This window comes from Helicoverpa zea, chromosome 1 (genome assembly GCF_022581195.2).
Source record: "Helicoverpa zea isolate HzStark_Cry1AcR chromosome 1, ilHelZeax1.1, whole genome shotgun sequence".
Classification (NCBI taxonomy): Eukaryota; Metazoa; Arthropoda; class Insecta; order Lepidoptera; family Noctuidae; genus Helicoverpa; species Helicoverpa zea.
In genome coordinates this window covers 12,675,639-12,688,171 of record NC_061452.1, presented here as the reverse complement: position 1 = coordinate 12,688,171, position 12,533 = coordinate 12,675,639, and the positions used below count along the sequence as shown (strand labels likewise).

Sequence of the window (12,533 nt, the reverse complement as noted above, 5' to 3'; positions counted from 1 at the left end):
TCTCGACTTTTCCAGAATATTCGAGGCCCGCGCATTAATTAGTTGTAATTTCGCAGAAGATGCAGTATTTATTCCTTTTCCATAATAGACTCTTGCATAATATTCGGTATACCTAATTTTAATTTGACACATACTGTATTAGCTAAAATGTAAACATATATCTTGTTTTTTATAATCATCCCTTTCTTGTATGATGTACATAGAAAAATATATAAATATAAATTTAATGTTAGATATTATTACATTTGGTTGCGGGCGCATTGGGATATTTTTCTTAAAGACATTTTTTTATAGTACCCTTAGGATGAAGACTACTCGCCACAGATGCATAAATAAACAGACGTATGAATGAGTTTACATTAACGGTTGTGGTGAATTTACATTTTACTAACTTTAAATACATATTATTTGCATTGATTTTTTTATAACTGATTTTCCAAATTTTAGCCTGAATTGATGAAATTTTTACCCTCCATAAAACTCATACTTTCATGGTAGAAAAGGCGATTGATTGGCGAAACTTATCATGCACGCGGTTTGGGTTTAATATTAATAAGGTATGAATCCCAAAGGTTGGGGCACGCGGACTGACAAGCGAATGGGAATAAGTGGACCTTACATTTTTTTTTTATAACCGTGATAATTTTTTTTTTTTACTTTGTCTTCAGTTTCTTTTGATAAACAGAGGACACTTCAAAATTGTCTACGTATTCTTGCATTGGCATCTACGTCTTTAAACATGCAATAAGAAAAATATAGTTCCAACTTCGGTAAAAACTAATAAATAATAGTTTTAAAAAAACTAAAAAACACGCTTTTTATAGAAAACCGAACTAAAAAATAGAAAATAAATTTAAATAGCAGCGTTTTACCTGAAATAAAACGCATATTAAATACTTACCTTATTTGAAGCTTACTAGTTTGAGATAGGCACCTACGTGTTTTCCGCTTTTATCTCTGTCCTTTTCTACCCCATATCTTGCATCTCTCTCGCACACCGACCAGTTTCACTCCCCACCAGGCAGGAGGCGACGAGTGTTCTCGGCGGCCACAGTTCGTCATTGAGTCGAAAACACCAGGCAGAAATTAAAGTGTAAGCTTCAAATAAGGTAAGTATTTAATATGCGTTTTATTTCAGGTAAAACGCTGCTATTAAATTCTTGACCGTTATTTGAAGCTTACTAGTTTGAGACGTGTTTGTTATCGCCTGGTGGAAGTGGACGCCAATGTGAGCAAAAGCACAATGAAATTGTGTATGTAAATAGGTACTTAGGTACACGAGTAATCACATGTAAATATGTGTATTGCGTCCTGGAATACTAATGTAATCAAAGTTAACTGGTACTGGTACTCAGCTACATCCTGTTAGACTGGAAGCCGACCCCAACATAGTTGGGAAAGGGGCTCGAAGGATGAGTAATAAAAATTAAAAGAGAGATGCAAGAACAAAAGCAAAAATTGATTTCATTTTCTAATAGTAATTAACAAAAACTTTGCGATACTTCTTAATAACAATAGTAACAAAAATATAGACATTAATCAGCTGGATTAATTAAATAATCGAGATAACTTGCTACTTCTATTTAGTGGGTATCTTTCCCTTCTGTAAAAATGGGCAAATGTATTGCCTGATCGCCAATTAGCAAAGGGTTTGCTAATATATCGTCCAAAGGTATATTGTCAACACAGATTTTGACGCTACCGCCGAGTGGAAGCTTCCTGGGGTTGTAGTTATTCCTGCCCCTTTTAACAATGTCTTAATCCACCCGTATCATCGTTCGGGTGCCTGCCTATGGTTGGCCTCTAACGGATATAAATAAATTTAAGGAATTAGCCGATGTCCGTCTATCTTCTAACAAGGCTTTAGTCTTTCTGACCCAATACACTGGACTTAGATTTATATTTTCCTGATTATCCATCAAACAACAACCCGACTGCCTATGACTAGAACTGTCGGTCTTAGAGCCAAAGACTGGCCATAAGATTAAATTATCTTTGTTGTTTTTGAAATGTTCTGGGTCTATTGCAAGCAAGGAAAGATCATGGACTCGCCTTTCCGAAACAAGCTAGCAAAAGAAAGAGCAGCAGTGTGCCTGGAAGTTGCAAATGGATTATTCTCGTCTACGTTTACTGCACTTAAGTAGGTTACCAATTGGTCAATATTCCAGATGGACGGCTTCCCGGGGAACAGGTTTGCTCAGCGCTATTGATTTTAAAATGTGTCCGACTAGAACGTGTGAACCTAGCTCTAGAGTGGTTTCTGCATTGCATAGTGTAGCTATAACTGACTTGTGTAATAAAATAGTATTGTATGCTAGTTTATTTACTATGTGTAAGTCCGCTAAAAATTGGGTAAGTATAGGTCCAAATAGGGATTCAAGGATTCATAGGATCCAATTTCATACTTTTCGCCCCAATTTAACCATCGACTCCAAGCTGATTGATAAGTGTTGCGTGTGGATTGAAGAAGACTTCAGTCGGAGAGACTCCTTGTCCCTCCCCCCCCCCCATTTCCTTGACCTTGGCAGGGGGTATCCCCGTTGCTGTGTCTATCGGTTTCTGCTCGAGGTTCATCAGTGTGTAGGGTACTGCTAATGATCGGGACTTCGGGAATCTGCTCGCCAAAATACCTGGTGCCACCGAAGGAACTACTATGAGATTAACTCCCGTTCCTGAATTGAGATGACTGAGGACCTACGGTATAAGGTAAGGTGGCGGTAATACCCATGCTAGCGGGTAAGTCAAAACTTGAGAAAAATGCATCGTGGAACCCCGCTTTCGGGTCCTTCAGATCTAGGGGCACGTAGTACACAACTATGTGTCCCTGGGCTCGCTTCGAGGCAAATAGGTCCACTGCTGATACAAGATGCCACTCCGGTGGAGGTTTGTGTCGGGAGAGATGGTCTGCCTGACTGTTGAATAGGGCTGGTATATGATTCACGACGTGATAGATTTGATACAGCTCAAGATAACTGAATACTCTGTACGTCAAGTTCGGTAGGCTCCTTGATCGGGTGCCACCTTGATTTCTTAGATATGACACCACAGTCCCATTTCTGCATTGAAAAATGGCTGTTGATCTCTTTAGCAACTTGCCGTGATTTTCCAGTTAATACTGCAAGCATCTCTTTCAGATCGCAGTGAAAGCCTTTTTCTCTCTCGTTCCATGAACCCATTACGGGAGTTCCGTTCAGTTGTGCCCCCATCCTACATCGGAGGCGTCCGTGGTTATAAGGTGACAGGGAAGTGGCGAATGAATATCCAAGGTTTGGTGGCAGCTGACCAGCCACCACTTTAGATCTGCTAAGGTATCTGCTGGAAGGTTCAACATTGCTATACTCCATTCACCGAGCCGTGAGCCCACAATGTAACCAAAGAATGACACTTTTTCAAAATGGTGGGTATAACCCGACCGATGACAAAAACGTCACATTTTTATGTAAAATGTTCTTAGTATCTGTGGTCTTCAATTAAGTAGGGTTCTATGTATGACAGTCAAGACTTCTAGGTTCATTTTACATGTAAACGATTTACTACATATTTCATTAAAATTAAGAAAATAATTTACGGCATTTATTATACATATTTGATTTCAATTAAGTTTGAAAAGATTGCATAAGTTCCACAGACATCGTTCTAAAATATCATTTCTAATGTTGTCAGTATATTACTTTCGTAGTTATTTTTATAAAATATGATCATTACTTCAATCGTGACTTATAAGAACCCTTTTTATGGTTTGTTCACCGTTTGGCTCACGGTTCCATGAATAGGGTAGGTATAGATTGCTGTTCAACACTGCATTGAGGAAAGTGAGGAGAGCCCGGTAATGCAGTCTGCCGTATGGAACAACGAAAACTTGCGAAGTTTAAAAGTCCTATCAAGCTATGCAGGTCTTCTAAGTTTGTCGTACTGTTTGTCACGTAGTGCGTTTTGTCATTATCTTGTTGATAATGCTTGCGATTTATTCACTTGCCATCCAAAACATGGTGCAAATGATCCCAAAGTAGGCAAATATATCTTGGTGAGCCACCAGAAAATCGAGATACACAATTATGAGTAACCCTTGAGTTTTCAAAGTTTGAGCCACCCAAATTGGTCACTGTGGCGAAGGTCTTGGGTGCCGTGCTTAAGCCAAATGGTAGGCACGTAATCTGAAGCAGTCTTCTTCTGTATACTAGTCGAAGAACATATCTGTGACCTTCGGCTACCGGAAGGTAGAAGTAAGCCTGGGCGAGATCCACTTGCACAGCCATTCGTCTTTCTGAAGAAACTCTAGCACCCGAAAAACATTTATTAAACTGAAGGGTTCCGTAATTATGAACTTGTTGAGAACCTTGAGATTGAGTATTGGACGGTTCCTTCCGTCGCCTTTTGGGCACAAGAAACATATTGGAAAGAAAGCTGGCAGAATTTGCAGCTATCAATAGAACTTTTTGTTTTATCATCTGGGATATGACGACATCCATCTCTTTGGACTCTCTGGTCAAATCTGGCATTATCTATCAAAGGTGGCTTTTGGCCAATGGTATGCGATACCCAGTTATTATTTTTAACAAGAAAGGCGGAGCTCCCATTTCTTTCCATTGGTCTTGATATAATGTTAGGCAACCCGCCTGGAAAGTCATAACTTACGTGCCTTGTTGGACGCATCAAAGTCCGCCTGCGGTCCTGGACGCTTTCTGTTTCCTCTGTTGGACATGGTTCCTATTGTAATTTACTTGTGATATCCCAAGGGAGCTTTTAGAGTTTTGCGTCACACGCCATTCAGCGTGAGTGTGATTACCATTTCCCTTCGAGGGAAGGTTATAATGGCGACTCTTCGAAAGTCGATCCAAAAAGCCACTCTGCGAGGGTAGATTGCAATGATGGTACGACCCGCAACATGCATGATTGGTACCCTGCGAGGGTCCGTGATAATGAGCCGACCCCTGCGGGGGATGGCTAGTATACTTACTGGTCCCTGCTTTGTAATGATGCTGCTACTCGCAACATGCAAGATTGGTACCCTGCGCGGGTCCGTGATAATGAACCGACCCCTGCGGGGGGTGGCTAGTATACTTACTGGTCCCTGCTTTGTAATGATGCTGCGACTCGCAAAATGCAAGATTGGTACCCTGCGCGGGTCCGTGATAATGAACCGACCCCTGCGGGGGGGGCTAGTATACTTACTGGCAGTCCTAGGCGGAGCGTACCAAGTCTTTCAAGGCCGAAAACCATCACACGCCGTGATAATGAGCCGACCCCTACGGGGGGTGGCTAACAGACTTACTGGCAGTCCGAGGGGAGCGTACCAAGTCTTTCAAGGCCGAAAACCATCACACGCCGTGATAATGAGCCGACCCCCATGGGGGGTGGCTAACAGACTTACTGGCAGTCCGAGGGGAGCGTACCAAGTCTTTCAAGGCCGAAAACCATCACACGCCGTGATAATGAGCCGACCCCCATGGGGGGTGGCTAACAGACTTACTGGCAGTCCGAGGGGAGCGTACCAAGTCTTTCAAGGCCGAAAAGCTTTCTTGACACCACCAGCCCTCTTCAAGTGCGGTAGTGACCAGTCCGAACTAAGGAGATGCTGGTATGACCGCACCTCACACCATTCTTTTTTGTCAAAAAGATGAACGCCTTGCAGGATTGAACTAGGGCCACAGGTGCCTTAGGAACTTCGGGCTTGCTTTCTTTTCCATAGTCACGTGCACGGGCTGTGGTAGCTTTATTATTTACCGCATCCGTATTTGCTTTATAAGTCACTCATTCTGAAAACAAATTACTGAAAAAAAAAAAGTACACGGAAGAAACTCGTGACAAAAAAGGGGTAGATGTACAAAATATTAACACTTGATTTCGCAAAATCGAATATCGAACGGTAAAACCGTTAACAAATTGTATAAAATATTATAAACTCACCTGTGTTCTGCGAGAGCACTGAGTTTATTTTTCAACGAAATACTACAGCGGTTGGTTAGACCAACCTTCTCGGGCGGAAAACAAGACGCCAATGACGAACTGTGGCCGCCGAGAACACTCGTCGCCTCCTGCCTGGTGGGGAGTGAAACTGGTCGGTGTGCGAGAGAGATGCAAGATATGGGGTAGAAAAGGACAGAGATAAAAGCGGAAAACACGTAGGTGCCTATCTCAAACTAGTAAGCTTCAAATAACGGTCAAGAATTTAATTAAGAAAATAGTGTTCAAAATTTCAATGAATATAAATTAATAATAGTGTGAATACAAAAAATATATTAAAAAAAAAGCGTGGGGTGCTTTTTAAGGTATTATCGAAATGAAAATCACTCTACTCATATCTGTCAATAAAATATTTATAACTATTGACACCATGCACCCCACGCTTTTTTTTTTAATATATTTTTTGTATTCACACTATTATTAATTTATATTCATTGAAATTTTGAACACTATTTTCTTAATTTAAATTTATTTTCTATTTTTTAGTTCGGTTTTCTATAAAAAGCGTGTTTTTTAGTTTTTTTAAAACTATTATTTATTTTCTACTTTTTAGTTTTTTTGTTTAAAGCTTTTCAGTGATACGAATAGTTATCACTATCCATACAAGTGGGAAGTTCTCATCAATACAAAGAATATAAGTCCAAACGAGGTATTTTACATATTCAGTTGTAGAGTTCCCTCGTCTTTCTCTGGTCTCCATCATCAGGTCAGCTCCCAACCTTCACTGTTGCAAAGGTCTTGTCAATACAAATAATTTAAGCCTAAACACGAGGTAGTTTACATATTCAGTTGTCGAGATCCCTCGACTTTCTCTGGTCTCCATCATCAGGTCAGCTCCAAACCTTCACTGTTGCATAGGTCTTGTCAATACAAATAATTTAAGCCCAAACACGAGGTAGTTTACATATTCAGTTGTCGAGTTCCCTCGACTTTCTCTGGTCTCCATCATCAGGTCAGCTCCAAACCTTCACTGTTGCATAGGTCTTGTCAATACAAATAATTTAAGCCCAAACACGAGGTAGTTCACATATTCAGTTGTCGAGTTCCCTGGACCCTCTCTGGTCTCCATCATCAGGTCAGCTCCAAATCTTCACAGTTGAATAGTGCTTTTAGGCGTACACCTGAGTGTCAAGTTTTTACCCTATGTATGCCTACAACTTTCGAAGGTTGCCCTCGATTTCTCAGGTTTCCATCATCAGATCCTGACCTGATGACTATGGGACCAACTGGCAGCTATTTCGAGTCGAACAAAAAAAGAATCACGTAAATCGGTCTATAAACCTCGGAGTAATCGATGTGTATGTGTAACCTCCTCCTTTTTGGGAAGTCGGTTAAAAATGGAATAATTTTATCAAATTAGTGTATTGTCATCGGTCCTCAATAAATCTACAAAGTTTGAACGAAATCTGGCCGTTTAAAGTGGGTCAAAATCGCGCCCAAAGAAGTCGGTTACAAACATACAAACATACAGGTGAAGCTAATAAAAAGCGTGTAAAAAAGACATGACTGAATGAATGTCAACAATTGGCCATATTTAAGTATATAACATCCAAACAAGACACAAGCGTAGTAGAAACAAAAATGTTGTGTCTACGTAGTAGGGTTGTTTATTTTATCTCACGAAAGCGGGTGAGTCTAACCTGTGTGTGTAAATGCACATTGTCTTTGCACGCGTAAACTCGAGCTCAGTATCCGACTCAAAGGCTATGTACTTTTACAAACACAAGTATGGCAAACCCACTTTCTTGAGACAACAACAGAACATGTAGTAACGTAGTCCGTGTTGCAGGGAGGGCTGCCCAGTAGGGCCGGGCTTCACGCTGAGCAAGGTGTTCACGGTGACGCCGCTGCTGGCCAACAACAAGGACAAGTGGGGGCTCGCGCTCGACGGACAGCTCAAGCACGAGGACACCAACCTCGCCTCTAGCACGCTGTGAGTACCTTATGGAAACAGGTTTTATGCATATGCAACCTCATTGGTTTGGTTGGCGATGTAGGGTTGCTGGCCGGTGACAAACTTTTGAAATAGGAATGCAGAATGTCGAATGTTTATAAATGACGTCATGACGTCGTGTTGACGACGCCAATGGTGGAGATATAAATTATACAAAAAAAACATGAGGATTCCATTCCACTGACATTCTTGAAATAATTTCAGAATCGCGGATCCATCGCAGCGAGAGAACCTAGGAATCATAGTGCAATACAAGGTCAAAGTGAAGCTGTGTCTCGGACCACTCGGCGGGTAAGAACAATTTATAATAACAAATGTAAAGTTTAAATCAGCTGTTCCACAATTTTTGGCGCGGGTAATATTTTGTTATTTTTTTTTTTTTACTAAATTACTTATGTATTTATAGTGACTTGAGCGCGGAGCTGCCGTTCATCCTGATGCACCCCAAGCCGGAGGAGGAGCCCCGCGCCGCGCTCGACGCGCCCAGGCCCGTCGACCACGACCTCATCACGCTCGACCCGCACCCGTATGTACCCATGTACTTAAATATTGTTACAAGTCATGTATCAAGATGGTGAATTTTTGGCCAACAGTGGTCTGCTATATTGGATTTAGATGATGATCAATGAAATGCTTAAAGTAACTGTTCAGTAAAACTTCATGCTTTAACAGTGTCTAGAAGCGTGAAAATTATCTAAACGATCTGGTAGTTTCAATAAAATCTGCCTTCCACAGTGACGAGAACGGTCAAGAGCAAGACGACGACATAATCTTCGAGGACTTCGCGCGACTTCGACTGAAAGGTGCGGACGCGGATGCCTGAGACTCGGCCACGCCCTCGCGCCCCCCGCCACCCCGCGCCCCGCGTCACCCCTGCGCCCTGCGTCAGTATGCCGCGATGCCGCGTCGCCGCCGCACGGGTCATTGCCGCCGCCGTACCTGTTTCGGCGTCTCCCACTTCACTCTCAACATACCTCCTTCAAACAAATTCTTTGCAAAACCGGTTCACCGCGACTTAATAACAGATGACGACTAACCTAGTCATCCTACTTAGTGAAGATCGGAAGCTTGCCCTACTAAGGGCGGTTCTAATAATTTTTTGTCACGCTATTCATTAATAAACCACTTACATTAAAAATACTCATAAATGAGAAGGTTTTTCAAACTTACAATCACAATACGAACTGGAAATTGACTGTAAAGGGTTCCAAATACATTGTAAGCAAAACATTCAATAAAATAGGGCTGCGAAACGGGCAATCAAAACGCCAGCATGTAAGTCGCCGGTAACAGTTTTTATAAATAAGTATCACACAAATATCGCTGTTTGTAAATCGTACACAAGAGTGTCGTCAAACAAAAATGAACGAAACATAAATACAATCTGTCCATGAACATTTTCAATCCCTGTACAGTGTATAATCGAGAGGATTTGACTATTCACGGTATAGTGTGGCTGTCGGACGCGACGTGACGCGTGACGTCACCGCCCGCGTCACGTCGCTGCGACACTCGCACACACACACAACTAGCGTTATATAATAAAGAATTTTATATTATATTCGATGTATATTGTATGTGAAAATTTATTTTAATAGATGTCTATTGATCAAATAAGCGAGTACAATGTTTAATTACATTTATGTTTCACTATCATTGGCCATTGATTTTTAGGAGTAGTACAATGTTCGGCGAATGCATTTAATAGTGTAAAAGATGTGTTATACCTCTGTAACGTAATTTTACTTTTTGACGGTAGCATTGTATGTCTTATTGTTGATGTTGAAGATAAATATACTTATTACATTGATTGTGTTGACTTGTGAGAAAATGCCGAGTGCGGAAATGTGTAGGTGTAAGATGTTAATTGTATTTTGTGCACTAATATTATTGTATTACTTAAATTTTATAAATAATGATGGGATAATGGAACGTTGCGTCTGTAGCGGTACTGGATCGGCCGGCGAATGTTTCTGTATGGCAGTTGTTGGAGAAAATGTATTTATTGTAATTTTTAAGCAGTATCGATCGCCGGCCACCTTCGTAGTATCTTATACTTGAGCATATTAGCTGGTAATTCTGAACGGATACCGAAGTTAATCCCGTGATGGCTTGTTTTGGGGATAGACAGTCTTGCATATGTATATCTTGAAGGTTATTCCCACTTCAAGGTAATCTTGTATGACATTTGTTGGCACAGTACGCGGGCACTCGGCACACCAGTTGCCTTCTTATATCGAAATATAAAGAAACACTTAAGTATACAGGAGTAAACATTTCTTATATTCTGTTACACTAGTGTGTGTCATGCCTTAGTGCGTTTGGTTTCTGCTCTGTATATTTGTAAGCATAATGTTAGCTGCACCAAGAACAAATGCTGAAACAAAACTGGCTGTAATTTATTCTCGATTTTCTATGTCACAGGTTGACCAACCATTTTTTTCGACCTCGCTAATAAAATTGTGTGCTAGCTTCAAAGCTCGTTATATTTTCTACAGCTTGACCGCTAAGATATATAAAGCCAGACATCAGGGATTACGTTTTGTAAATAAGAAATACATTTTTAAATTTAATTTTGGAATAAAATGCGCTCGCTGAAACGAGCCAGTTACGGCGCCGTAACCAGGCTTTATTAGCCAATCAAGCATGTTTACGTCACAACCAGTTTGACGACTGCCAAAATGCGCTCTATCTACAAACAATACAGGTCATAATTGACTGCAATGAATTTACCAACTCCCAAAAACCTTTGTATCATAACTTTTTATTGCCAATAAGATTTTAATTGCATATCTACTGACTAATAAAATGCAGCTTCGTATACCACCAATGTGTAAAAAAGATAACAAATAAATTATGTATTAACTCTATTTTAGTATATTTATGTTATAACTTGACTCCGTCTGTGTAATAAATGGCGCGGTCACGATGTTACGTCACAGGTTTTATATTACGAAAAAGGTTTTTTATAAGTTGACAAAATAAATAGACACGAATCGCAAAAAGCTCTAATCTATGTAGACGAATTTTAAAGAAGGTTTCGTATTTATTTCGTCCACTTTGATTTTCGTTAAGTTTTGCATTTAACGCAAATTTCGAATGTTTTATAAAATCTGCGACGACGTCAATAGCGGCGAGTACACACTAACGTCTTATGATATTCGTTCTGTGAGTATGTACATTAGTTTCGCTGTGTACAGTATAATAAATAGTTATGTATATTTCGTGGCATGTTTCATTGTATAACAAGCTTTATGATGCACAAAGTATTTTGTTTTAATCGGGTCGGGCCATACATTTTAAAGCCCGCTTTTCTTGTGGTTAGAAATATTCCCTTTTTTAAAGTGGGATATTTCAAACATGTTAAAATTAAATAGTTTCTTTCTTTCTTTCGTTACGTTTTACCAATTGATTAAACATCCAAGTCCTCTTCAGTAGGGCTTCTATCACTATGCTTGTTTTCTATAAATTTAATTTCACAAAAATAACGTTTCAATGCATTAAATTATTCGGTGTTTCGGTTACTATCAAGTTGTATTATTTGTGTATTTTAAATGTAAGTATTAAGTGAAAATAACAATATGTAATATTGATAGTAGGAACAAAATAAAAAGACGAAACAGTGGAATTTACAGCCAATAGGTAATTATAGCGTGGCCTATGCCGGCACAATACTCTAAGTACAATTAGCCATTTTTAATATACATTATATTAACTTATCAGAGGCTAACTTTTTTACTTTCCTTGCACAAATGTAATTTACACATTAGAAATGAAACTTTTCTACTTGTATACCACTTGGCTGTAAACATAACTCTGTATGAAATTCTTAGTACTTTATCCGATACCCCGTAATGTACGATATCTACCGGCCGCATTGAACATTCAGTAAATATTAAACTGTATGGGTATGAAAATAAAGTTGAAAGCTTTCAAATGCGGCCGGTAGTGCATCGCGATCCTGTGCAGAACTTATTCACTAATGTCAAATCGCACACGTTCTTTTTTTTAATTTTACATCGAAACGTTTTTGATGTATACTTTTTTCAATAAATAATTATGTAACCAAGGTATTGTTTTATTTTTCATCCCGCAAAAAAAACCGAAAGAACACGCTGTTTTGGGTATTGGTGCCGTTGACCGAGGTCAGATTTATGACTAAAACTTTTACATAATGGAGGTCGCGAGTGAGGGAATAAAATATACTGAATCAATTCTACGTAACTTGACAGAGAAAATAAAGCAGTAGTGCAATTGGGCCTCCCTCCTCACGATCAAATCCGCTACCTACCACCGCCGATTGCCATTTTTCTCATATGACCATGGACATGACATGAAGTTCTAAAACAGATATCGCTCTTTCACGCAATAACTATGAAGAGCATCAAAATCACTTGCTGAGCTACCTACTTTATCCGGGTGCGGACCGGAGAGAGTTTGAAACGTTTTGTTATTCGTTACATATCCAGGTTCTCTTAAAAAGTAAACTTGTAAATTAAATAAAATTCAATATTTATGTCAAATGTAATGATAATACATGGTACATTTTTAAAAGAAACCAAAGAAAACCTAAGACTGACACTGACCTTTCTAGCAAACCTATACGTTTTTAAAT

General features: G+C 39.7%; 1 protein-coding gene across 7 annotated transcripts in view; it reads left to right on the top strand.

The window, feature by feature from the left end:
- LOC124636297 (beta-arrestin-1) overlaps window positions 1-11,987 on the top strand; it is a 68,549-nt gene extending 56,562 nt beyond the window's left edge. For all 7 annotated transcript variants that reach the window (XM_047172526.1, XM_047172373.1, XM_047172815.1 and 4 more), the window contains 4 exons: window positions 7,754-7,897; window positions 8,123-8,209; window positions 8,325-8,444; window positions 8,654-11,987. In XM_047172526.1, coding sequence (XP_047028482.1) covers window positions 7,754-7,897; window positions 8,123-8,209; window positions 8,325-8,444; window positions 8,654-8,741 — 439 coding nt within the window. In that variant the 3' untranslated portion in view covers window positions 8,742-11,987. The remainder of the gene's footprint in view (window positions 1-7,753; window positions 7,898-8,122; window positions 8,210-8,324; window positions 8,445-8,653) is intronic.
- The last annotated feature ends 546 nt before the right edge of the window (window positions 11,988-12,533 follow it).